We start from the raw sequence: 26,899 nt of genomic DNA on the forward strand, positions 1-26,899 counted from the left end.
CGCGCACGTACTCGCTGGCGCTCACGCTCTGCGGGCGCGCGCACGCATTCGCCGGCGCTCACGCTCTGTGGGTGCGCGGGAGCACTAGCCCGCGCTCACGCCGTGTGGGAGCGCTCCGCGCCCGGAAGGACCGCTGAGCGGGAGGGCCCGGTGAGGGCAGAGGTGCGTGCGTGGCTGGAGACTGTGGGGATGGGGCGGCGAGTGATGCGCGGGTGTGTGATTCCAGGGGCCCCCTCGCCTTGGGTTCTTGGCCCGGGGGCAAAGGCGTTCTTGTGGCGGGGTCGGGGTCGGAACCTGGTGGACGCGGGCCTGACCCTGCCGGCCGCGCATCGACTGCCCCTTGGGGTGAGCCCCCGTGGGCCGGGGGCTCCGTGGTGAGGCTCCGTGGGGTGGGGGCCCCGCAGGGTGAGCCCCCGTGGGGTGGGGGCTCCGTGATGAGGCTCCTTGGGGTGAGGGCCCCGCAGGGTGAGCCCCCTTGGGGGGGCTCCGTGGTGAGGCTCCGGGGGGTGGGGGCCCCGCAGGGTGAGCCCCCGTGGGGTGGGGGCTCCGTGGTGTGGCTCCGTGGAGTGGGGGCCCCGCAAGGTGAGCCCTCATGGGTTGGGGGGTTCCATGGTGAGGCTCCGTGGGGTGGGGGCCCCTCAGGGTGAGCCCCCGTGGGGCGGGGGCCCCGCAGGGTGAGCCCCCGTGGGGTGGGGGCTCCGTGGTGAGGCTCTGTGCGGTGGGGACCCCTCAGGGTGAGCCCCCGTGGGGTGGGGGGTCCGTGGTGAGGCTCCGTGGGGTGGGGGCCCCGCAGAGTGAGCCCCCTTGGGGTGGGGGCCCCGCAGGATGAGCCCCCGTGGGGTGGGGGCTCCGTGGTGAGGCTTTGTGCGGTGGGGGCCCCGCAGGGTGACACCCCGTGGGGGCGCTCCGTGGTGAGGCTCCGTGGGGCGAGGGGTCCCGTTGGTGTGCCATGGGGGAGTTGGGAGGAGCTGGCCCGTGATTTCCCCCTACTCCCCCGCAGACCTGTCGGCCCAAGATGTCGTACATGCTCCCTCACCTGCACAATGGCTGGCAGGTGGATCAGGCCATCCTTTCGGAAGAAGACCGCGTGGTCGTCATCCGGTTTGGGCACGACTGGGACCCTACTTGCATGAAGATGGATGAGGTTCTGTACAGCATTGCTGAAAAGGTAAAGCAACCCCACCTCCCGTCGCGTCCTGCCGTCTGGTTTGATGTTTGCATCCTGTTGGATTGCTTTTGTTTTGCCGGTAAGCATTAAAAGTACACCCCAAAAAAAAAAAAAAAAAAGTACAGCCAGTTCACCGGTTAAAGAGAAGCAGTAGAATTCACAAAAGTACAGACTTACCTTGGGGTATGAGGATGGGCTCCCTGAAATTGGTCAGAATAGCTTATATCCTTATCTGACAGAAGTTTACATAGATTTTCAAATTTTTAAGAGGTTCATGATGTCTCTCCTTGAAGAAGTGAAAGATTCTTATTAATTTATAGGGATTTTAACTGATAGGAAGTTTTCAAAAATTTACATCTATACTGCCAAGAGCAAAACACATTTGCAGAATTTGGCTGAGTGTAGGAGCTTACTTTGAATGGCTTAGTTTAAAAGACTTGTCATTTTTTTGGTACCGTGTTTATTTGTTGTATGTATTGAGCAGAACATCTATGGTAACAACATAGTAAATTCCCTTCTTTTTCTTTGAGTCCCTTCTTTTCCCCAGGGTGCTCTTTGTAAGTGACTTGATTTATAGCTTAGAGTGATTCCAATGCAGGAAACATGGGGAGAAAGTAGAACTGTAATGTTAGAACTAGTTTTCCTGATCCTTAAATTTAGTACACGGGTTTGTCTGTGGCCCTTTGCTGACAATCAAGAGCAATTGTAGGGCACTGTTGAGTTACTAGGGCTTAATTCTCTTTCTGTAATCGTCTCATGGGTATTTTAAGGTAAATTTGGTTTAGATTTTTGCAATTGCAGTAATAGGGCAAGAGGCAAATATATTAGGGTATTAATAAAAAAATTAATATTCCATGATAATTTGAGAGGTTATTCATTTTAATAAAGAGTATAAAACTAAGGGAAACATTGAAGCCATCATTTATTTCACAGGAGTAAGATATGCTAATATGGGCTGGATTAAAATAACTCCTTTGAGTAAAGAGTATCAGGTGTAAGGATATAGTTTGTATTTAGGAATGGAAAAGTAGTCTGACCTGCCATCAGTAATTTTCACTGTCTCCTCTTTGGTAGGACAGGCAGAGTGAGGTAGGGGTGGTGGCATTTGAACATTAGGGACCATCCTTCTGTGTCTGTCACCGAAAGTGCATCTCAAAGAGTCTGATTCTGCAGATCTGAGGTGAGGTACAGAAGCTCCCCCAGGAATTCCGAATCCCTTCAACGAGATCCAAGTCAGAGCAGGAGTCTGTGGTGATAACTTTGCCCTCCTCTTCCTCTTGGACCCCAAGGCGTTGAGGGAGCTTGAAGAGATGCCCAGGGAACTCAGGAGAGCAGGGTTCTGCCAGTCGGGTCAGAGGTCAGGAGTGAGGTGGTGCCCAGGAGTCATTTCCGCATGACTTGAGCCTCAGTGGTCAAGGGCAGAGACTGCAGAATTCAGTGATGACAGATGACGACCCTGTTCCAGTAATCGAAGCACTGCTGTGTGGACACTGACGTAACTTAGGTATGTGTTCTGGGTTCTGCCTTGCAGGTGGCACGTAAGCACCAGGGGATGTCCAGACCTGGTCGCCCTCAACACGAGGCTAGGATGGCAGAGGCATGAGGGTTGTTTGCTGTTCATATCTGAGCAAAACTCAGCAAGATACTCTTAGCTAGGAGACAGATTTTGTGTCAATGTAAGTTTTTAGGGACTTTTTCCAGAATTGTTCTTTTTTAATCCCTATGTAGCAGTCAGAGACCAAATTGCTGTAGTGCTAGCAGGTGTGCTCTTTTTGGACTAGAACCTGTTGGTAAGAATAGTTTAATTTGGCTCACTTGGAGTATTTTTCTTTGGTCTTTTAAGTTATTTTTCTTTTATCTAGAACTTGGATTTCTATTTTAATAAACTTCCAGTACTATGTAATAGTATAGTCATTAAAAATGCAAGCTTGAAGTGCATTACAAAACTGTTAATGTTTTATTTTCTGCTTAGTATAAGGGCAGAATATGGGTTTATAATTCTGGAAGCCCTTTTTGGGGACGTTCAACAAGAATTTTTGAAATTTAAGGTTTTAGTATAAAGAACAATTTAACTGTCTATCTCCCTCTGCAGAAATGGCAGATAATGGGAGATCTTCCTCATCTTGTTACGAGCCCTGTTTGGATACCCCAGCTGTTTTAAAGTGAGTAAAATTCCAACATTGAGGCTGGACTTGATTATACAATTTCTCCTGGAATGTGTTTTATTGACTCGCTGCTTCAGCAGCTCCAACCCCACCTCATGCCGGATTAGTTTTGAGCTGTACTGAAAACATAGAGATATGTTGAAAGATTTTACAGCTGTCTGGAGTTTGGTAGAATTATTATCAAAATAAAGTTTCCAGGACTTCCCTGTGGTTCAGTGGCCCTGACTCCAGGTTCCCAAAGTAGGGGCCCAGGTTTAATCCCTGGTCAGGGAACTAGCTCCCAGATGCCACAACTAAAGATCCCACGTGCCACAACTAAGACTTGGTGCAGCAAAATAAATAAATTAAATATTTTAAAAAATAAAGTTTTCTGATTAGTGGGTGATTTTATGCACAGCTTCAAGGTAGGACTATTTTGTCTTGCCATTTTGGAGGAGTGTACTTTGGCAGCACTGTGACCAAGTCCCATTATATGTAAGAATAAATGGGATGTTTAATTTTTGTATGTTTAAAGAGTTCATACAAGTAGAATTTAAAATATGCACAACCTCAGTGATACTATCTCATAGTCAGACCTCCTAACAAGATTGTATATAAGGTAGATGTATTCATGGAATTATTTAGGAATGACTTCCAGGGGTCTTTTTTAAACATGTCATAAAGTAGGTTGAACCTGCAGAAATTTATGCTCAATTTAGAAATCTCATAGGAACCAGTAACCAATCAGGGCAAATAACAGTTTGAGAAAAGGAAGTTATCATGCAGTTTTTTGATGGCTTTGAAAGGAACCATCTAAAAATGTAAAAATTGATACTTCAAAAATACATAGTGCCAATTGACAGTCAAGAACATTTGTCCAGAATTTTAGGTGGGTTCTTAGCTAATGGAGGAGCTTCATAGAGAAGGTGGAAGGCAACACTGACAGCCTTTGGTCCTAGTGACATTCGTGAGTGGCACCGAGTGGCCTGCAGGACTGCGGAACTGCACTGTCACTGTGAGAGAGGCCAGCTGGTGCTGCGGGGCTAGAGGACCTGTCAGATCACCTCCTAGTGGCAGGAACAGAACATCTTTTAAGGCAGGTCTGTTTGAACTCAGGATTATGTAATTAAGTCCATAGTGACAATAAAACATTTTCTTAGTTTTGAAATATATGTTTATTTCTGAAGTTCATTCATTCAGATAGTGATACTTACTAGTGCCTTGGGTGTGTCCGGTCCTGGTTGGCTCGAGGACCAGCAGAAAAGACAGCAGATGTGGTTCCCGACCTTGTGAGGCTTCACGTCTATCATGATGGGATTTACGTGGAAGGAAGAGGCGATGAAGGCCTCTAGCGTCATTTGTTTTTTGACTTCTGAATGAGCTATGGTTTTCTTACTCATCTTTGAAAGCAGAAGAAAATAAGACCTTTTTTAAAAGTCTCACGTAAAAAGCAACATTCACAGTGTGAAAATTGTACATCATTGAGTTGTCATTTTATGCTTTAGGAGGCTGTGCGTGTGTGTGTGTGTGTGTGTGTTTGGTTATACTGTGATGTTAATACCTAATTTTTACATTGTAGTATTTTTTTTTTTTAATGAGAGAAGAAGTAAAATAAAATATCTCTGCTTAGTAAAATTAGATGCAGGCAGGACTTATGAAAGGCAGGAGACCTAGGTTCGTTTCCTGGGTCAGGAAAATCCCCTGGAGAAGGAAATAGCAACCCACTCCAGTATTCTTGCCTGGAGAATCCCATGGACAGAGGAGCCTGGCGGGCTACAGTCCATGGGGTTGCAAGGGTCAGACACGACTTAGCGACTAAACCACAACCCCCAGAACTTATAAACCAGCAGGGTAACTTTTGCCAGGAGGCAGTCGTGCAGTGGCGCGCGTGGCTGCTCTCAGCTGTCCTCCGGCTCTGTGTGCCTGTGAACACGTGGGGCTCAGCTCGCTCTCTGCCTTCTGCAGGTGTGTTCTCTCCGTTCGCCAGGAAGAGGAGATGTGCGAGAGGCTCGGAGAGACTCCTTTTCTTCCCATACCTCGGCACTGACGTCTGTCAGCAAAAGGCGTGCTCGTGAATGTAAACTTCCTTCCCTCCTTTTTGTGGAAGGTGGTGGTTTAATGTCCATAGTCAATATTTCTTAATATTCCCTAAAGTAGAGAGCAGAGCGTAGTGGACTCCTCTGTACCTGTTGCACTTACCAGTATTCTGTCAGTCTTGTACCATTTAATCCCTCATTTTTTGTATTGTAATATTGAACCAAATCCCATGCTATTTCACTAATAAATTACAGTCGGGTTTTTAGAGTTAGTTTGGAGGAAGAAATGTACATTTTCTGTGAAGTTCCTGGGCCTGCCGTAACAAAGCATCACAAATTGGGCAGATTAAAACAAGAGAAATGTGTTGTCTCACAGTCTGGGGGTCAGAAGTCCAAGACTGGGGTGTCAGCAGGCCGCGCTCCCTCCCTCGGGAAAGTCCCTTGTGTCTCCCCTCCTGGGGTGCTCCCCGACTTCTAGGTGCCTCCCCCAGCCCTCTGGGTTCAGTTGGCGTGTTTGTTCCCTTGGCTTGTTTCAACCAGCTGGGTTGGATCATGGCTGAGACTCCAGTATGACCTGGTTTGACCTTCGCTGATGAGCTCTGCAGGCACCCTGTTCCCAGGTCAGGCCACCTTCTGAGAATGAGGGGTGAGGGCTTCAGTTTGTTTTCTTGCTGGGGTAAAAGGACATAATTCAACCCACAGTATTTTAAGTTGGTATAAGCTTTCTAAAGGGCACTGAGACAGAAATTATGAGGAGCGTTTAAAATGTCATGTCTTTTGTTCTGAAGATTCTGTTTTAGGTGTTTATCCTTAAGAAATAATGAAATATGTATATAAATGTAAATGCAATAATGTTCATATGTGAATAATTGATATTAATGAAATTTTACTTATTTTCATGAAAAATCAAAGAAAATAACAAGAATGGTAAAATAATGGCATAGTCGTAGCCATAAAGTTTTGTTTGGATTGTTTTCTTATATACAGTATACAGTTTATATGAGGACACTCATAATTAAAGTGAGATACAAAATATTGTAGTATGATCACCATATTATCAAATTTTATTAGAACAGCATGAACAGACCAGAAAAAGTGGGAAAGAGTATAGTAAAAATATGTTATCAGCAGTTAACTCTGGGTGTTGGGATTGGACGTAATTTTATTTATGGTTTTCTGGGTTTTCTAAATGTTCTGTGATGGACTTGCAATTAAGGAAGAAATTAAAGAACATTTGTTACCTACAATATGATTTGAGTTGTTAGGCCCTTAGTATGTGCAGGTGTCCAGACCTAAGTTAGAGGGGAATGTGTGGCTGAATTCCAGGGGCATGTTTTAAAGCATTTGTTTGCCGCATACAATTAAAAGTTTGTGAAAGTTCATGTAGAATTTTACTGGATCAGCATGAATGATGTCTCTGTGGACTTTTCCTGCAGGACTCTCATAACTTGCTGTCTAGAAAATGTTAAGTGAGATGCTAATGGACAGTTGCTCAGGACCGTGATGCTAGTGATGATTTCCCACATGGCAGCTCTCCTGGGAAAACCTGTTGCAGAGCTAGTTTGAAAATTGTCCTGTATATACAGATTCTTTTGTTTTTGTTTTTTTAATATGCTTTTACAGAAAAAAAAAAATTGATTTGTTATTTCATTTCTTTTTTCCCTCAATCTCCTTTACTTTTAGGTTAAAAATTTTGCAGTTATTTATCTTGTGGATATTACAGAAGTACCTGACTTCAACAAAATGTATGAGTTATATGATCCGTGTACTGTCATGTTTTTCTTCAGGTATGTTCACTTATCTTAAAGTTATTATTTAAATCGAATAGATTGGACATTTAATGCAATCAAGGTATCTTTAGAAGGAAGTCGTAATGCAGGCATATCATAATACAGTGTGTATCACCAGGCAATCAATGTGATCTTTTAAATAATTTTCAAAGTAACAATTCCAGTTTTACTCAGTAACAAATTATTTATTTACTCAGTAACAAATTACCCTTTTGAAATAACCGCCCAGGGACCTAGGTGAAGTGTAATTAAATGGAGGACATTCTTACTGACATTTAAGATACCTTTAAATTTAATCTGTTGATGAAAACTGTGTTTACAGTAACTCACTTTTTAAATTGAAAAATGTGTTTACAGTAACTCACTTTTTAAATATATTACTGACTCTGTTTAGCATCCTTTCGTGATATCCAAGAGGGAAACTTGTGCTTCGTTAATTTGCTTATAAATACAAAATCTTATAAAAACATCTTTTATCAGCTGAAAAATTCTTTTGTGGACCCTAGTCAGTCAATCATTGGCTCAAGTATTAGAATCTCCCTGATCGCCTTGAATTAATTTGCACCTATGATTTACAAACTTTGCATGAAAGGAGAATGCGGAGTAGCTACTAGTTAGACACAGGAGTCTGATGCAGATATAAACACGGTTTTTAGTATTTTTGTAATAAAGTTAAGTAACAGAATGAGTGGAAAAAAAAATTCTGTTGTGGAGGTTTAATTTGGAAGGAAATCACCATATGACACTGTTTTTACTTGTCAGAATTTCTTACGTTCGTTACTGCAGAAGTTAGTAAGTAGCAATATAAACACCAGGCCAGCTCTAGAAGCAGAGCTCCCTGGTGGGTGAGGAAGTCTGGGTGCGGTGTGCAGGGTGTGTACTCACTCTCTGTTCTGGGTAACAAACTTGGTGGTCTGTAGGTCAGGGTTCTGACGTGGGGTCTCCAAAGGCCAGAGTCACAGGCTGGGCTCCCATCTAGGCTGTCGGTCAGGGAAGAATCCACTTGGCTCAGGGGGCGCTATTGGTTGGATCCAGTTTCTTGTGGTCACAGGTCTAAAGTCTGTTTCTGCTGGGCCCCTCTCTGCTCCTAGAGGCCCCTCTGTCTTTGAAACCCTGAGCAGTGAGTTGAGTTCTTTTCATAAGTTGCTCCAACATCCTGTTCTGCTTTCAGAGGGTACGTGTAATTGGATTAGACAAACCCCTTAATCCAGGAGAATCCCCTTATTTTAAAATCAACCGATGAGTAACCATGGGGACAGCTGCAGACCCCCCTGTGCGGTATCATATACCTGATGGTGGGCGTGGTCGTGTTGCCGCGCAGTTCCGGGGGTTGGGCGGGAGGGAGGGGCTCTTAAGGGCTCTGTGCACCGCCGCCAGCCCAGCCAGGCCCGCCCCGCCCCTGGCTCCAGAGAGGCATGTCCTCCGCCCCCCGCAGCCCCCACCCTCGGCTCCGGTTGCAGAATCCGGTGTGGATGAGGCTTCCCTGGCCAGCTTTGGACGCTGCTCCTTATCTGTGGCCCCTCCTCCAGGCCGCCATGTGGACAGTCATGAGAAGCAGTCTCCTGGGTTCACAAGGAGAGAAGACTGGGAGGAGGGGCCTCTGGAGGAGGGGCTCTGACGCAGGACGGGGTCGTCCTCCTGGCCCAGTGCAGGTTTTTATTTTTTGCCTTTCTCATGAAGGGCGTTTGTAGCTGGTTCATTTTTCAACCTGCTTCCTGCCAGCAGCATTTTGGGGTTGTGTCAGCTCTTCTCACTGCATGCTCTTCCCTTTCAGCCTGAGCAAGTAGGGTTCCTGTCCTGGGCTCTGGGGTGCCCTCTGCCCAACAGCTGCTTCCTCGGGGAAGAGCCTGTCCTGTGACTGGACACTCTGACTTTAGGTCTTTCCTATGTTTCCGCAGAAGGTTGTGTGGCCTCTTTGTCAAGAGTTGAGCAGCCGTTTCTGGATTTCAGCACCTTTTGCTGTCTGGAGAGGCTGAGAAATTTTTCTGGTTAACAGATCTTAACGCCAGTTTGCCTCTCTTCTCCTTTTACTGTAAGCAGCACGAAACTCGGCAGCGCCTTCTGGACACTTAGGTGTCCTCAGCTGGTATCCACGTCCGTCACTCTGGAGTGTCGCAGACATCCTCCACTCCTTGTAACGCAGCCCCACCTCCTCCCAGTCCATGTTCCTACTGACAGCCTGTTGAAGGCAGTCTGGGTCTTTTCTGTCTGCCCCTCAGAATTCTCCCAGAGTCCTCCCGTCTTGGATCCTGCCTTCCACTGCGTGTGACCAGCCTTGAGGGACAGGAGATGCCTTGCTGGGGAAAGAGGTTGAGTGGTACTGGGGCTGGGTGTGTATTTTGATATTTCAGAACTAATGCTGCACTGGAAAAGGAGACAAAGCTGTTCCTGCAACCCAGAATTCTAAGACAAGTAGTAACAGTGTTTTAGTTAATTTGTTCACCAAATATGTATACGCATAGAGTCCTGCTCAGTTTTATGTCTATGCTGGGACATGAATCAGATCAGACAGGGTGCCTGCTGTCACAGAACGTCCTCTGATGGCAACAACAGAGCAGATAGCACCGGAAACCACGGCGAAGCGACAGGTGACAGCGTGTGTGCTTGCCGGTGGGAGGGGCTTCCCCTCACCCACAAGCAATCGTAGGATCTAGAAGTGGCCTTCGTTAACATGAACTCCCTTGTGACAGAAGAGGTGCCTAGGAATAGCACGGGACACATTTCAGCATTATGGCCGTGAAGTGTCTTCAGGAACTAAGGACCAGAGACCAAATATCCCATCACTCTTACTGCAGACAGTTCCAAAGGTTTTGGCAGCATTGAGCCAGGAACTGTGGATAAAACCAAATACATAGGAGAGTATATCTTTTGAGTGACCACATATGTATTTTTCCTATAAGTCACAATATTGCAGCAGGTATTTGCAGAGGCACAAATACTGATTGTCATCTGGTGGCAGGGAGTGTATAGAGGCTGCTGAGTAAGTTTGGCGTGAGCCTGGCAGGGGCACAGGGCAGAACAGCCCGCACGTCTGGGGACCTGCAAGGACATGGGCAACACAGGTGGGGGTGGGGAGTGGCAGGTGTGCAAGGGAGGGCAAGGCTGGGCCCAGATGCCCGGATTCCTGGGCCAGTGTGACTCCTGGAAGCAAGTTTTTGCAGCAGGAGAGTGACGTCCAGTTTGCCTCCTGGAAGCTCACCCTGATTAGAAGGAGACCTCACTGCAGCTCCAGGTGGAGCCCACGCCAGGGAACAGCAGCCGGCAGCCAGACTCATAGCCTCTAAGAAACGGAAAGTTAAATCGATAACCATTAGTGCAGCTGGTACAACAAGGGTTCATATCTTTATTTTATGAAGTGCACATATAAATTCATTTTAAAAAGTAGCTTCTTGAAATATACGTCTATGGAGAATCAAGAAGTGCAAAATATCATATTCACTTCACAATCAGTAGGACTTTCAGTAACATTTACACTAAGTGCTCACAAGAATACCGTGAGAAACTCACACGTTCCTTTTTTAGGTAAGTTAGTACAACCCCCTGGAAAACTGTTTTGACTTTCCAGGTGACTGAGGCTGTGTCCTTTGACCCTTGATTATCCTGTAGGTTATTTGTCCTAAGGAATTACAGAGCACACGGAAGGAACACGTGTGTCTTTCTTAACAGTATTTACATGGTTTCTAGTCTTCTTCTAAACCGTGGTGGGTCCTCTTGATCGTGCTAATGTTTGACAAGAGCCTGTAATGGAGGTGGGAATGTAAGGCATGTTTTCCATGCGGTTCTTTTTCAGAGGGATTCCTGTGAGCACTGACCCCTTCCCTCTTACAGGAACAAGCACATCATGATCGACCTGGGCACCGGCAACAACAACAAGATCAACTGGGCCATGGAGGACAAGCAGGAGATGATCGACATCATCGAGACGGTGTACCGGGGGGCGCGCAAGGGCCGCGGGCTGGTTGTGTCTCCGAAGGACTACTCCACCAAGTACAGATACTGAGCCCGGTGCACATGGTGCCCCGAGGTCGTTCTCACGGGGAGGTATTTTCAACTATTTAAAGCCTTTGGGAAAGTACACGGAGCTCAAGGAGCTGGAGGATTTTGCAGTGTGGGTGGCATTGCCTCGCCTTTCAGTCTGCTTGGTCATTGTATTTTTGTATCAGCAAATATCTGTAAATATCTAACTGAAATAAATAAAATACACAGTGATGGGGATGGTCAAAATTGTTTATTTACTAAGAAACTTAGTGTATAGATTAATGATTCTGGTAGTCAAGAATTGACTCTTTACCATTGAGTGAGGCTCAGTGTGTCTCGTGCTTCTGGAAGCTGGAGTCAGATCCAGCCGTCAGGCTGGTCCTCTGGGGCCTGACGGGGAGTCTGTTCCTACCCCTCTCCTGGCTCTGGCGGTTTCTGGCGTCTTAACTGTTCCTTGGCTGGTGATGCTTCACCGCTGTCCCACCCTTCATCCTATGCGGTGTTCTCCCTGTGTGCGTGTCTGTTCGGATGTCCCACTGGGTGAGGGCCGCCCTGCTCCAGCACGACCATCTCCACTCATGACGTCTGCAACAGCCCCATCTCCACAAGGACACATTTTGAGGTCCTGGGCTGAGGACTTCCAATGCAGGAATTTTCGGAGACACAGCTGAACCCTCAACAGAACCAAAGGCTTGAGTTCAGGAAGAATACACACTCAACGAAAAATTACATTTTATTCTGGTTATAAAAACAGTACAATAAAATAATGGTTTTTGGAGTCTTCCCTTTAAATACTAAGAGCTGATTCTTATACTTCCTAAGATCAAATCTAATGTGCATACATACACTGTATTTTACATGGAAACTAGACCCTTCAATCCATGTAGCTGCTTTCCTCATCACAATCGCGAGTTCCTCTCCTAAATCTCTTACCCCAGCGGCATTTGTTAGTTGGGATCTTCCCTGGCACATCTCAGTGCACACAGACTACGAAGTCGACAGCGGACGCCTGGCGTGAAGGAGCACAGGGAGCTCCCTGGGGAGCACACCTGGAGCCCCCAGCTGGCTTCACAGCCGTCCTCCGTTGCTTACTGAGGACCCTGGGCAAGTGCTCTCCCATGTGAAGAGGATGGTAGTAGCATCTGCTGTCTGACACCTGCTGTACTCAAATCAGTCACAGCCTTCCCTGGGGGCCCTCTGCTGTGAAAAGGCACACTGCCTCATCAGACTGACTCATTGTTGAAACATGAGTGTACTTACCAGAGAATGAATTTTAAAAAGCCACACACACACACAAATATGTGCTTTTAGAAATGGATATAGGGACTTCTTTGCCAACAAAGGTCTGTCTAGTCAAGGCTATGGTTTTTCCAGTAGTCATGTATAGGTGTGAGAGTTGGACTATAAAGAAAGCTGAGCGCTGAAGAATTGATGCTTTTGAACTGTGGTGTTGGAGAAGACTCTTGAGAGTCCCTTGGACAGCAAGGAGATCCAGCCAGTCCATCCTAAAGGAAATGTTCATTGGAAGGACTGATGCTGAAGCTGAAACTTCAATACTTTGGCCACCTGACGTGAAGAACTGACTCACTGGAAAAGACCCTGATGCTGGGAAAGATTGAAGGCAGGAGGAGAAGGGGACGACAGAGGATGAGATAGTTGGATGGCATCACTGACTCAATGGACATGAGTTTGAGCAACCTCCAGGAGTTTGTGATGGACAGGGAGGCGTGGCATGCTGCAGTCCATAGGGTCGCAAAGAGTCGGACACGACTGAGACTGAACTGAACTGAACTGATAGGGAGGGACTTCCCTGGTGGTACGGAGGTTAAGACTCTGCCCTCCCAAAGCAGGGGGTGCAGGTTTGATCCCTGGTCAGGGAACTAGATCCCACATGCTGGATCTAAGAGTTCGCATGCTGTAACTAAAGATCCCAGTATAGCCAAATATTTTTTTAATTAAAAATGGATATAAAACTCAAATGGAAGTATGCAGTTTAATGTCTCCAGTTTTAATTTTCCCAAAAATAGTATAATACCGTATCATATGAGGTGCTAAAGAAAAAAAAATGTGATCCCAAGTACCTGGCATGTGAAAGACATTTGATAGTATACTTCTGACATTTCTTCAAGCAAGACCATTAGCCAGTAATTTCCTGAAAAGATGCTTAGCGTCATCAGTCACCAAGGGAATGCATATCAAAACCAGGAGATGCTGCTTGACACCCATGAGAATGGGTGTGAACAGATTCAAGAGTCCATTATTACAAGTGCTGACAAGGATGTGAGAAACTGGATGACATGCGCTGCTGGTGGGAAGGGACAGTGGTGCAGTCACTGTAGAAACCAGTGTGGCAGTTCCTCAAAACACGGCGTGGAATTACCATCTGACCCATCAGAGTCACTCCTAGGTATATATCTCAGAGATTCAAACATGTATGTCAACACAGAAAGTTGGACACGAATTTTTATGGCAGCATTTTTCACAAGAGCCAAAGAAGACAGGCATCTCAAATGTCCATCAGCTCCCCAGTAGATCGAATAGTGTGCTATATCCATGCAGTGGACTATCACTTGGTCGTAAGAGGGAATGAAGTACTGACGTAGGCTCCAAACTTGAAAACATTAACGTAAGTAGAAGAAACTAGTTACTATGTCGTGTGTGATCCCATTTATAGGAGATGTCTAGAATGGGCAAATCCATAGAGACAGACAGTTGTTTAGTGGTTGCTTAAGACTGGAGGATGCAGAAATTGGGCAGTGACAACTGATGGGTACAGGATTTCTTCTTAAGATGATGGAAATCTTGCAGAATTGTGGTTATACATGCCTGTGAATATATCCAGAGAAAAATCACTGAATTGTACGTTTTAGTTGGATGAATTGCATGGCATATGAATTCTCTCTCATTGATAAAGCTTTATTAACCAAAACACAAAAAATTGTACTTCACTTTTGTAAATTTACTCTATTATAAATTTGTTTTATTTACAAGTTGTAACAACTTCATTCACATTTGACTTTAAAAATGATCTTTTCACTGGTTCTTTGTTAGTATAATATCCCTGAATTATGATTTGGCCTCTATTGTATGTTTATATTTTATTGTAAAAAGCTTATTAATACTAAGCTTATATCTTATTACTATCTACCTCACCCTTAACCAAGTAACTTATAAGTCATTTCTCAAATCCTTCTAAGCACCTGCCAGGTAGATAGTTGACAGAGAAGGAAACTAAACCATAGTTGCCCAAAGTTACAACTAATTGGGCTTTCCTGGTGGCTCGGTGGTAAAGAATCTGCCTGCAGTGTAGGAGGCCCAGGCTCAATACCTGGGTTGGAGATCCCTTGGAGGAGGAAATGGCTACCTACCCACCCCAGTTCAGTTGGTAAAGAATCCGCCTGCAACTCAGGAGACCACGGTTCAATTCCTTAGTCAGGAAGTTCCCCTGGAGAAGGGAAAGGCCACCCACTCCAGTATTCTTGGGCTTCCCTTGTGGCTCAGCTGGTAAAGAATCCACCTGCAATGCGGGAGACCTGGATTCAATCCCTGGGTTGGGAAGATCCCCTGGAGAAGGGAAAGGCTACCTACTCCAGTATTCTGGCCTGGAGAATTCCATGGACTGTGTAGTCCATGGGGTCTCAAAGAGTCGGGCACGACTGAGGGACTTTCACTTTCACCCACTCCAGTATTCTTGCCTGGGAAATTCTATGGACAGAGGAGCCTGGTGGGCTACAGTACATGGGGTCTCAAGAGTCAAACACGACTTAGTGACTAAACCACCACCACAACTAATTGCAGAGGACATGAATTCGAAACCTAGATCTGTAGGGCTACCAAACCTTGCCTCATTGCTGTGCGCATTGCTTTTATCAAGTTGAAATGAACTAGTAGAGAAAGGTGATGATACCCCAGGTTCTCTGGGCACAAAGAGACTTCTGTTTCCCATTCTTCCCAGGATGAGTTTTATTGCAAAGTCCAGGAATTAAACAAGGCAGCTGACACAGAGGCAACCAACCTAGGAGGTACAGAATCTATTCAGTAATAGAGTAAGTAATCAGGTAAACTAGAGAGACAAGCACACACACAGGAGACATGAAAGAGTATTGCAGCATTCAGTTCAGTTCAGTCGCTCAGTCGTGTCTGACTCTTTGGGACCCCATGGACTGCAGCACACAAGGCCTCCCTGTCCATCACCAACTCCCAGAGTTTACTCAAACTCATGTCCATTGAGTTGGTGATGCCATCCAGCCATCTCATCCTCTGTCGTCCCCTTCTCCTCCTGCCTTCAATCTTTCCCAGCATCAAGGTCTTTTCCAGTGAGTCAGTTCTTCACATCAGGTGGTCAAAGTATTGGAGCTTCAGCTTCAGCATCAGTCCTTCCAATGAATATTCAGGACTGATTTCCTTTAGGATGGACTGGTTTGATCTCCTTGCAGTGCAAGGGACTCTCAAGAGCCTTCTCCAGCACCACAGTTCAAAAGCATCAATTCTTCGGCACTTAGCTTGCTTTATTGCCCAACTCTCACATCCATACATGACTCCTGAAAAACCATAGCTTTGACTAGACAGACCTTTGTCGGCAAAGTGATGTCTTTGCAGAGTTATTTATTGCAGCATTATTTGGAAACAAATGACAAATAGTCAAAGGACTATTATACTGCAGTTAGTTACATTAATCTAGACCTACACATATTAACATAGGCAAATCTCAAACCACTGAATGGAAAACTAGGTATAGAAGGCTACTGGGATATAATGCTATTTACGTAGCTTTAAGACATTCAAAACAAAGATCTGAAACGGTACAACAAACAGCAGCCCTCTGTGTTTGCAACAGGCTGTTATATAGGCATCCAAGTGTCCGTAGGCTAGACTGCCCAGTTCTGTCTCTACCAAGCCGGTAAGAGATGAGGAGCTCAGGCACCGACAGAATCAAAGCATCTACTGTCTACAACTATCCTAGAAAACCACACTCAAAGTTTGGTTTCTTGGGTTGCTTAGTTAAAACGCAGGGTGTAGATTCGAGACTGCCTCAGACTTCTTGTGACTATATGAGGTCTTAAAGATTAGACTGGAACCTTTTGGAAGACTTGCTTTAGGTGGGTATCATTTTGAACAGTTTTCCTACATGGTTTTAAAATGCAACTGATCCTAGTATTCTTTTTGGCATTTTTACATTTTTCGTCAAAGGTTTACAAAGAACACTCGCAGCGCCCTCAGGAGCTCAGCGCTGCCTCCCCACACCACCCCAGTCTACAGTCACTGCTGTTGTTCCCAGTCTTCCCTCTGGCCCCTGGTTTTCTTGTCAAAAAGTGGTCAAGCTCTCACACATCTCTGTGGGCAAAAAGCATCATAGAAAAGATTGCAAAGTATTTAGAAACTCTCAAAATTCATTCATTCATTTTAAAAAATGTTGGAGTAGCTCGTGGGCCCCAGGGCCGGTGCTAGCCCTGGGCGGCTGAGGTGAACAAAATCAAACTGGTTGCTGCCTTGTGGAGGAGACTCAAACGATTACAAAGAAGTGAAATGACAACTGTGACAGTCAGCCAGAGATCACATGAAGTACATCACACCCAGACAGGCATTCAGGGAAAGAACCTCTCAGGAGATCATGTTCAAGCTGAGATCAGATAGAAAAAGTGCTAACTGGCACGGGTGTGTGTCTGTGTCTGTGTGTGTGTGTGCTTGTGTAACTCCGGTCCAGAAGGAACCTCGGAAGCAGGCCCTGTGGTGGGAGGAGGGAGGCTGCCTGGGGCTGGAGAATGTGGTGTGGTTGAGGGGAGCTGGTGGCTGCAGAGAGGCTCTGCTAGGGAAGGAGGTGTGAGGTGATGGAATTTACTTCCAAAAAGCTTGGGCAGGGTTGCTGAAAGGAGATGTGGGGAGAGAGTTAAAAATCTACTATGGTGATAGATCAGGCAATTGTAAAAAAGGAAACGGAATGTGCGAATTTAAAACTTTCAGCACTTCTGCCTTATAGATTCAACTCTATTATTAAGCTTTATATTTTCATAAGTTTCATAACTTTATGTTAAGTGAGTTTTAAATTACAGATTCATGAATATAGGATTTGATATTGAAGTAACTCCATTTTACTTAGGTATTCAATGGATAAACTGCTTTCTACTAAAGTTGTGTTAATCCCATTTAGATTAGAAGATGAGTATTTAAGTATATGTAAATCTGTCTACTATTTTTCCTCTTTTTCTTATGAAAACATTCTGATTTCTTCTAAGTATATGTAACACGGTGCTGGAAAATAGCAATTCTTTGTAAAAGTATTAGGAACATACTGAAACAGATATGATATTTAAAAATGCCAAATAATCTCTTTAAAGGTAGATACCTGTGGTTTGAGTGAATAATTGAGATGTTAAATGGCCAAATGAGCCAATAAGAGGGGATCAGCTGAGAACTTTCTTTGCAAAGAAGTTAATAAATTTTTGACAATGTCTATGTTTTTATTTTAGTTAATAACTAAACAGAAGCTTTCTTTCTTACTTATTAAAAATCCTGGACTTTAAATTGTGTTCTGTATTATTCATGGAGACGCAAATCTGTTTGGTTTACTTTAATTCAAGTAATTTTCTCTAGTTTCTGCTAAAATTAAAATTACAGCTAAGATGTTTCGAGATCTTTCATATAATCAAATGGAAATATGATTTTAAACCACCAAGAATACTGAATTTAAATGATGCAATTTAAAAACTTCGGGTTTAACCTTTGGGTTTGCATTACTGTTGGGGTTGTAAAATGACCCTTCCTTTCTTACATGCATTCTGCTCAGTGTGCTTGGCCTGTGGTCATACTTCTGGCTCTAGAGAAATGTGCAGAGAATTTAAGGATAGCCAATGCTCATTAAAGCATATTTATACTAGCCAGAAAGTAAGAAATAACCTCAACCCCAAGGAATGGTTAAGGGGATGGTTAAATTATTTCAGCCACAAGAGAGAGTATTAGTAACCATACAAAAGTGTGTATGAAATTTTCACACGGGAAAAAGTGTTTATGATATGAGAACAGGATATTAGATTACAAGCAATATGATGAACTATATAAAATTGCTTGCATAGAAAAAAGTATTGATAGTGTATAATTCTGAATTGTAGGAGTGCTTTTGACTTTTGTATAAAGAGTATGATTTCTTTTAAATGCAGGGATAATGTTATTTGTTAATAATGAGACCCTGTTTTAGGTGATCATAGCTCTTTTTTTACTTTGGCTCAGAGACAGGTGAATTGACAATTATTTGAAAGCATCTCTAACTGACAAGATAAAGGTGGGTGCAATCTTTGTGCACCTCCTTGGTCACGACCTCTACGCGGGGGCAGGGCAGGTAAGGGTGTCCCAGGAAGCAGTCCAGAGCTCCTGCATCAACTGCTTCTTTAGTTTTCCTTTGGTTTGGAGAACATACCATCAGGGTCTGCTTGGACTGGACAGGTGAACGTGAGTCTTCCCCAAAACCGTGTGACTGGAATTATTGAACTGGAATGCAGATGTTGAAGAAGCAACTTCTATAGAAAACTGCTTATGATATTCTTAAGAAAGCTCTATATAGAGCTTAATTCTGGGGGAAAATTAACCTGTGTATTGAAAAGTGTCATTTTACAACCATCTTTGTTAAGTGATCCATCACTTGCCTAATTACATGCTTATTGCCCTGCCTTTGTTCTTTTAATCTTTTATTTTACTAAAATGAATTCTTAAATACTAAAAATAAGAACTTGTGTTATATAGTTATTACTCAAAAAATACAGTTTTCATTTTCATATTTTCAAATGACTGTTCTGTCTTCAAGTCTGTAAGAAAAAAATTGAAAGAAGTAATGGTTGATTTAAATATCAGTTAATGTGCAGTTAAATAAACTGGAATCCAAACTATCAACAAAAAAATGTACCTTACTTTCCTGTAATTACTAGGACAGTTTTGTACAGGAAAAATTCAGTATATGAAAAACCTGAATGTTAAATGATTCTCATTTGAGTCAGATGCTTGTGTGGATGCACAAGTTAAGGCAAATAAACAGTACCTGCTCTTCCAATGGCAAAATGCTACTTCGCATCAACAGCGTGAAGACATTCTCCTGGAACAACTGCCTGCCTGCTTCCCTGTATCAGGACAGGTGTTCAGATGCTGCGCCCGAGAGGGGCCCAGCAGAATGTGGAACAGTAGTTTTGGGGGTCATGGACTCCCCTACTTACAGCAGGAACACAAGTTTAGGGTGTTTACCAAATCCCCTGAAATCCACAGCAAGAGCCCTGTGTTAGGAACCCCTGACCCAGCAGAACAAGCACAGATTTAGCCAAACAGATTTAGACCTGTTCAGGTTCTTCTTTTAATTTAAAAGGCATCAACTGACCTCTCAGGAGAAGGCAATGGCAACCCACTCCAGTACTCTTGCCTGGAAAATCCATGGACGGAGGAGCCTGGTGGGCTGCCGTCTATGGGGTCGCACATAGTCGGACATGACTGAAGTGACTTAGCAGCAGCAGCAGCAACTGACTTCTCATGCTGCTTTGGATAATGGCTGCATGTGCATCGAAAAGGTGAAGTTTTGATACCTTCTTATCCATTTAACTTGATGCCTAACCTATGATGGGTTCTGACCAAACTTAAAACAGCCCACTGGAGTCTGGGTGGTGACAGGAAGGGACCACGTTCCTGGCCGCCATCCCCCTCTGGGCAGCGTGCCCTGAGACGTGGTGCTCAGCACCTGCAGGGAAGACAACATTCCAGGGCAGGTGGGTCCGTCTGAGGCAGCCCCCTCACCTGGGTAGAGCCAAGTATCCTGCAGACACAGCTGGAGCACCCGCCTCCAGACCTGCAGCTCGTGTGTCCAGGCCAGATTCCAGCAATCTTTTCCACCAGAACAGCAGATGTAGAAATTTATAAATAAGTCACTGACAGTGAACTTGCTCTAATTCAGCAGGCTCAGCACAGGTGATCTGCCAGCTGACTCAGGATAACGACTGACAGAGAAATGAAATCGAGGAAAACAACCACATCTACCTGTTTAGCTAAAATTAGAGCATGCTCATAGAAGCGGAATATTATGTCAGTGAAACGTGCTTGAGTGTCTCAATAAAATAAGGCTTGTGTCTCCAGGTATGTTACACAGACAACACATTCAGTCTGAGACCTGAAGCCAAGCATCTATCTACATCTTCAAGGTGAAGTGCAGAAAAAACAAAGGGACTAATTGGTGAAGATCCCTGCACCCAAATGCTCACTGCAGCATTATTTACAGTTGCCAAGAGAGGGAAGCAACACAAGTGTCCAACAGATGGCTGGATAAAGAAGTTGTGGTATATATACCATGGACTACTACTCAGTCATAAAAAAGAATGAAAATTTGCCATTGGCAGCAACATGGATAGACTTGGAGGGCATTATGCTAAGTGAAATAAGTCACACAGAGAAAGACAAATACTGTATGCTATCACTTGTATGTGTGAAATCTAAAAAATATAACAAACTAATGAATATACAGACTCACAGATACAGAGAACAAACTACTGGTTACCAGTGGGGAGAGAGGGGCAGGGGAGAGGCAATTAGGATTAGGGAATTCAGAGGCAGAAATAATTATATAACATAAGCTACAAAGATACATTGTAACTTGGGAAATATAGCCAATATTTTATAATAACTATAAATGGAGTTTAACCTTTAAAAATTGTGAATCATTACACTGTACACATTACATGTACACCTGTACATATAATATTGTACATCAAATACAATAAAAACTAAAATAAAAATAAAATGAAAATGAAAGATAAAATAGTAAAAAAAAAAAAGATGAAGTGCAAAATTCCACCAGAAAAGAAATGCCTGCATTCTGGGGGGCAGGGTGGGACCCTCAGGAAGCACTCATGAACCAGGGAGAGAGCCTAATGCATCTGTGTCTTCTTTAAATGGTTCCACAAACGTACTGTCTCAAACAGAAGCCACTACTCATCATTCCCAATCTCTCATTGCGGCTTGTGTTTTGATTGAAGGCTAATTTGAGGGATGAGGGTGAAAAGTACTTTAATAAAATCCACTTTTAAATAGTGGTTTTTCCTTTACATGTGCACTTTTTATGGAACAATGAGAGAGTGTTTTTTTTCTACTTAGAAGAGAGCATTTGCGAATTTTTAAAATCACTCCTGAAGGTTTTTTATGGAATGCAGAAGCAGTAGTTCCCTTAGTGAACAAACACAGGGTAAACGTTCAAGAGGAGAGCAGAGGATATGTGACAGGTGAGCATTAGTGCCCTAATAAGGCCTCACCTGTGTTTCTGAGCAGGACTGTCAATCCCAGCTTGCGCCATCAAGTCGTTCACGTTCTTCTGCAAGTCTTCAATGCGACCCCCCATTTCTTCCAGTACGAGGTCAAGGAGAGCAGAACACAGGACACGAGCACCTAGCTCGATCCCTCAAAGACTGATGAAAACGCCCTGTGGTGCACGTGAAAGGAGGGAGTCGAAGGCACGGACACCTTCAGGTTAGTGCTCACTAACCGTGTCCCGCGGGCTTGGAGCTGCCATTAATCCTGGCACTGTGCATCCAGTTCTGAAAACCTGGCTCCCTTTCTTTGCACATGGATTCTAGGACATGAGCTTGTCTAGTATGTTCAACTATGTTTTAACCAAACTCTAATCAGCATGTAAATACGATGAAAATTACCTCTGTTTAAAATAATTTCCTACTGTTTATTTTTATCATGTTCAAAAACCTTTTCCCTGTTGGGCCCCATCTGCATGATCATAAGTTGCAAGTAAAGCATTCCCTCAGCAAATGATGCTACACATTTCAAGGCAGGAGTTTGATGGTGTTACGTGTTACGTGAGCTCACTTGGGGAAGTCTTAGGGCAAGTGTCCCTTTTTCTGGGTTTTCTTAAACCAGAAACATTCCACCTAACTTTGATTGAATTCATGTCTTACCAAATAGTCAGCTGCTGAAGTTACGAAGCAAAACAAGGCCAGGAGAGCCCTTATAAAGATCCCTAGGTTGGAGACCTTCCCAGTGCATGTGCAGGGTTCAGACCGTTTGAGGGAGTACACACGCTACTGAGCAGACCATCCAGATTTATTTAAGCCTGCCGGAAAAGCCCATTGGATAGTATGTGCTGTATGTATGTCGTGTGTTTTATCCCTGCCTTACATAAACGCCCTGGATCTCTGGTCAGGCAGGAAGTATTACCTGCGAGTGGTAATTAACACATCAGGATGGCATGTAAAAGCACAGATGGAAACACCAGGAAGCTCTGGGTCAGCAATTATCCACCAAGAGCAGAAAACAAGATAGTCCATGACAGTTCAACAGTCTAAAAGAATTGCAGTATTTGTTATGAAATAGAAAAGGATATTTCTGAGGTTTAATGTTGCTGTCAGAGCTTGAAAATGTTCTTGAAGTTCCTGAAATAGATTTTCTGCCTGAAAAATTGAACAAGACAAATGAATATATATTTACTTGCAATGCAGAGCATTCTAAGAACCATGAAAGGGGAACTATCCCTATAAACAGTTAGTTTATTTCTTTTTGATGCTAATTTTTTTTATTATATTGAAGTACAGTTGATTTACAATGTCATGCCAATCTCTGCTATACAGCAAAGTGACTCAGTTATACATATCCATACATTCTTTTTTAATATTATTTTCCATTATGGTTTATCACAGGATATTGAATATAGTTCCCTGTGCTGTATGTTAGGACCTTGTTTATCCATTCTAAATGTAATAGTTTGCGTCTACCAACCCCAGACTCTCACCCCATCCCTCCCCCTACCCTTGGCAACCACAAGCCTGTTCTCTAAGTCTATGAGATTGTTTGTTTTGTAGGTAGGTTCATCTGTGTTATATTTTAGATTCTACATAAGTGATATCATATGATGTTTGTCTTTCTCTGTCTGACTTACTTTACTTAGTGTGATCATCTCTAGGTCCATCCATGTTGCTGCAAATGGCATTATTTCATTCTTTTTTATGGTTGAGTAGTATTCCATTACATACATATATATACCACATCTTCTTTATCCATTCATCTGTCAATGGATATTTAGATTGTTTCCATGTTTTGGCTTTTGTGAATAATGCTGTGAAGATAGGGGCTCGTGTATCTTTTTATAGTTTTGTCTGAATATATGCCCCGGGGTGGCCTTGCTGGATCACATGGTAATTCTGTTTTTACTGTTCTAGGAACCTCCCGTACTGTTTTCCACAGAGGCTGCACTCTACAGTTAGTTGATTTCTGACAGGGTGCGAAGGCTTTCCCACACAAAGAGTAAAGAAAATCAATCAACAGCTTCAACCAACAGCTGGAACAGTGACAGCCAAATGGTAACTAACTAAAGAAGCAGGCCTGACCCTTACCGCACACCATCCACAGCAATTAACTCAAAGCCATCAGACATTTAAATACAAGCAATGAACTACCAGACGTCCAGAAGATAGCATAGGAGAAAACCTCTAACCTCGGCTTCTCAAAGAATTCTTAAGGAGTTCTGCTAGGGTCCCCAGAGCACGCCGCATGGGTGCACGCCGCCCCTACACTCGTGGGTGCTTGTTTGCCGGGACTGGGTTTGCAGAAATCGGTTATGGGGCGAAACCCGAACACCATCCCTGTGACTGACGGCAGGGGTACCCAGGCTGCCCTGAGTTTCCAGATGGAAATCTCACCCCGTCCAGGACACACTCCCTCCCCGCACCGCACAGTGTTATCTCCGCTTTAGAGCCGAGACACCGAGGCAGGTGCCCCCTGGACTCTGCTTTCCTGTGTGGAGCAGGCCCTCTGGAGCGCTTCTCGGCGGTCAATCAGATTTTTTTTTTTTTTGGTCAGGAAAACGTGGATTAAATTGTGTACACCTAACCGAATCTTCCTAATGAGACTACCAGCCCTGGGCCGTCTCATCTCTGGCACTGCAGCTCCTTCTGCAAATGGGAAGCAGCTGGGGGTGGGTGGACGGTAGTGGCGCCTCGCGGGCTGGGTGGGGAGCAAGGGGGTCCAGCCTCGGGAGCGGGGCGTCCGTCCGGGAGGGGCGCTCGGGGCGGGAGGGTCCCCACTCACCGCGTCCCGCAGCGCGCGCCCGCCCTGTGCTTCGGGGCTCCGTGCGTCCATGTCTGCGGCTGGCGGGCCCGGGCTGCAGGCGGGCCGGCTGGTCCCCGGCCGGCCGCTCTGCGGGGTCAGCTCCGCCGCCCTGGGCTCCCGGCGGCGATGGCCGGGGAGGCGCGGAGCAAGCTCCGAGTGGGGCGCGGGTGACGGCCTGGGCGGGGCGGGACCTCGGCGGACAGGCCTATCCCAGCTGCACTGTTTGTTTTATTTTCTATTGCTTCAGAGCCCAGAGTGAGCACGACCTTTTAATGATCATCCTGGCAGAGAATGCTCAGCATAGAAATTGCCGTTTTAACCGTTTCTAAGCGCATGGTGCAGTGGCATCAGGTACCTTCGCGTTGCTGTGTAACCACGACAGCCATCCACTCCCTGAGCTTTCTCCTCGTCCCAAACCCAGGCTCTGCGCCCAGGGACAACACCTCCCCAGCTCCGCAGCCCCTGGCACTCGCCCTTCCACCAAGCAGTGTTGTCACCCGTCTACTGGGGGATCCTGGAGGAGATGAGGGTGCGGGAGCGGGGATGGAGTCTAGCCGCAGCCCACGTTGGCACTGCGGTCCTGGGCCTTGTGATCTTCAACCCAGGAGACTCTCCTCTCCCTGAACCTCTGCCATTTCTGCCCCCAACTTTAAGATTAAGAATAGTTATGTTCTGGAAATTCCCTGGTGGTCCAGGGATTAGGACTCCAAGCTCTCACTGCCAAGGACCCAGGTTCAATCCCTGGTCAGGAAACTAAGATCCCACAAGCCTCCTAGGGTGGCCAAAAAAAAAAAGAAAGACTAGTCCTGTCCTGTGACCAATGCAGAATGGCCAACACTTGAGTCTCTGCTCTGATTTTTTGAGGATCTGGAAGGAAGGCGTCACTGCCACCTTCTCTCCCTCTGTGCCCTTCAGGCCTGTCTGGATTGTGGCTCGGGGGGCACTTCATGGGTGATGGCCCAGGACCCTGTTTTTGGCAAGTATCTGCTTTGGTTACACATCTCCACCTCTCTGCGGGCAGGGCTGTGTCTGTATGGGTGCCCCAGCACCCCAGGGGGCCTGGCCGAGTGACCACACAGGGACACTTGGCTGCTGCATGTGTGTTGAAGCATAGCCTTGCGTGCAAAGAAACCCAACATCCTCTTTCATCAGGAGAATGCAAATCAACCAGGGGAGCCACTTCACACCCACTGTGATGGCCTGAATCAAAGGGATGATGACAGGTGTGGGCAAGGAGTGGCAGAGTCTGAGCGTCACACCCAGGTGGGAACGTGCGGTGGTGCAGCCAGTCTGGCAGGTCCATAAAAAGGTGAACTTAAAGTTACCAGACAACCTCAGTTCTGCCTCTAGGTATGTGCCCGAGGGAAAAGACAGCATATATCCACACAAAAACGTGTACAGAAAAGTTTATAGCAGCATTGTTGACTATTAATGACAGTCAACAGGTAGAAATAGGCAGATGTCCACCAACAGATGAATGGATAAACAAACTGTGGTCCCTCCCCAGGATGGAGCACAATTCTGGCATTGGCAGGAATAAAGCCCTGACCTGTGACACAGCGTGGATGAACCTGGGGAGCACGATGCTCAGGGAGAAGCCAGTCACGGGAGGATGCGTGGTTAGACTCCACTCACAGGACAGGTCCGGCCTGGCAGATCCATAAAGACAGGAAGTGGAGGGGGGAGGGGAGAGATTGCATCATAGTTAAGGGGTTTCTTTCTTTCTTCAACTGTAATCTCTGTCGTTCAGTGGAAACCTACTCAGAAACTCTGATAACCCCGAGAACCCAATCTCTACTGGAGAAATGAGATCTGTCCTTCTTTATCTACCACCTACACTGCTTAAGAAGGGGTCAAATTCTTAGTTCGGCCTTTGTGGAACACAAATTAATTAATATGGAAATAAGAATCACTCAACAAAAACTCATTTTGTTAAGGATATTAAATCCCAGGAACTATCAGAGGAAAAATTCTCTAATGAAGCTGATCTTGCAAATCTACAACAGGAGAGTATTCAAGTGTGCTGTGAAGCAGCAGAAACTAGATGATGCTTCACTGGTGCAAAGTCAGGCTGGGGAAGAAAACAGAGTTTGGGTAAGAAGAACCTGGTCGCTCAGTGGTAAAGAATCTCGCTGCGATGCAGGAGACCTAGGTTCGATCCCTGGGTCAGGGAGATCCCCTGGAGAAGGGAATGGCTACCCACTCCAGTATTCTTGCCTGGAAAATTCCATTGACAGAGGAGCCTGGTGGGCTACAATCCACGGGGTCACAAAGAGTTGGACGACTGAGTGACTAACACTTTCACTCTCACTCACAAGAAGTACACAATGGAATCAAAGACACAGACCAAAAGAGCAGCAGCTAAATATAAAACAAAACTTTAAATCAGAGCGCTAGAATTTTAACTCTGAGATGAGAACATTGGTGTGACCGATGTGACCCAACCACTAAGGCCAAAGAAGCTGAAGTTGAATGGTTCTATGAAGACCTAGAAAAGACCTTCTAGAACTAACACCAAAAAAAGATGTCCTTTTTATCATAGGGGACTGGAATGCAAAAGTAGGAAATCAAGAGATACCTAGAGTAACAGGCAAGTTTGGCCTTGGAGTACAAAATGAAATAGGGCAAAGGCTAGCAGAGTTTTGCCAAGAGAACTCACTGGTCATACCAAACACCCTCTTCCAACAACACAAGAGACGACTCTACACATGG

At 45.1% G+C, this 26,899-nt stretch overlaps 2 protein-coding genes and 1 long non-coding RNA gene across 9 annotated transcripts; 2 read left to right on the plus strand and 1 right to left on the minus strand.

Annotated features, from left to right (window-relative positions):
- The first annotated feature begins 67 nt into the window (after positions 1-67).
- TXNL4A (thioredoxin like 4A) lies at positions 68-11,362 on the plus strand. Of its 6 annotated transcripts, XM_081563110.1 has the most exons (6): positions 68-162; positions 1,001-1,168; positions 3,261-3,330; positions 5,278-5,389; positions 7,032-7,135; positions 10,967-11,362. In XM_081563110.1, the coding sequence occupies exons 5-6, from the start codon at positions 7,092-7,094 to the stop codon at positions 11,136-11,138; spliced, it is 216 nt and encodes a 71-aa protein (XP_081419236.1). In that variant the 5' UTR covers positions 68-162; positions 1,001-1,168; positions 3,261-3,330; positions 5,278-5,389; positions 7,032-7,091; the 3' UTR covers positions 11,139-11,362. The 6 variants fall into 6 exon arrangements, with proteins under 6 accessions (XP_081419236.1, XP_081419235.1, XP_081419232.1 ...); XM_081563109.1 differs by lacking the exon at positions 5,278-5,389; XM_081563106.1 differs by lacking the exons at positions 3,261-3,330; positions 5,278-5,389 and having other exon boundaries at positions 68-345.
- On the minus strand, positions 10,005-24,309 carry HSBP1L1 (heat shock factor binding protein 1 like 1). Of its 2 annotated transcripts, none has more exons than XM_081563113.1 (4): positions 24,167-24,217; positions 22,467-22,533; positions 21,388-21,481; positions 10,005-10,418 (listed from the first exon to the last, which is right to left on the minus strand). In XM_081563113.1, exons 1-4 carry the CDS (start codon positions 24,215-24,217, stop codon positions 10,343-10,345), a joined length of 288 nt encoding a protein of 95 aa, XP_081419239.1. In that variant the 3' UTR covers positions 10,005-10,342. The 2 variants fall into 2 exon arrangements, with proteins under 2 accessions (XP_081419239.1, XP_081419240.1); XM_081563114.1 differs by lacking the exon at positions 10,005-10,418 and adding an exon at positions 13,096-13,942 and having other exon boundaries at positions 24,167-24,309.
- LOC145534805 (uncharacterized) lies at positions 19,478-23,968 on the plus strand. Its single transcript, XR_014075003.1, has 3 exons — positions 19,478-19,659; positions 21,404-21,601; positions 23,299-23,968. It is a non-coding gene; the product is annotated as an uncharacterized LOC145534805 (long non-coding RNA).
- Positions 24,310-26,899: the final 2,590 nt, after the last annotated feature.

This window comes from Giraffa tippelskirchi, chromosome 14 (genome assembly GCF_054371585.1).
Source record: "Giraffa tippelskirchi isolate mGirTip1 chromosome 14, T2T-mGirTip1v1.2.pri, whole genome shotgun sequence".
Classification (NCBI taxonomy): domain Eukaryota; kingdom Metazoa; phylum Chordata; class Mammalia; order Artiodactyla; family Giraffidae; genus Giraffa; species Giraffa tippelskirchi.

Excerpts from the sequence above, each read along its gene's own strand:
- TXNL4A (XM_081563106.1), top strand. The coding sequence starts at position 190 with ATGGGGCGGCGAGTGATGCGCGGGTGTGTGATTCCAGGGGCCCCCTCG. Across the intron at positions 1,169-7,031 it reads TGTACAGCATTGCTGAAAAG|GTTAAAAATTTTGCAGTTAT; the intron begins GTAAAGCAACCC and ends CTTTACTTTTAG. Across the intron at positions 7,136-10,966 it reads ACTGTCATGTTTTTCTTCAG|GAACAAGCACATCATGATCG; the intron begins GTATGTTCACTT and ends TCCCTCTTACAG.
- HSBP1L1 (XM_081563113.1), bottom strand. The coding sequence starts at position 24,217 with ATGGACGCACGGAGCCCCGAAGCACAGGGCGGGCGCGCGCTGCGGGAC. Across the intron at positions 22,534-24,166 it reads GGCGCGCGCTGCGGGACGCG|GCAGAAAATCTATTTCAGGA; the intron begins GTGAGTGGGGAC and ends TCAATTTTTCAG. Across the intron at positions 10,419-21,387 it reads AGTCCTGCTCAGAAACACAG|AGGCTATGAGTCTGGCTGCC; the intron begins GTGAGGCCTTAT and ends TCCGTTTCTTAG.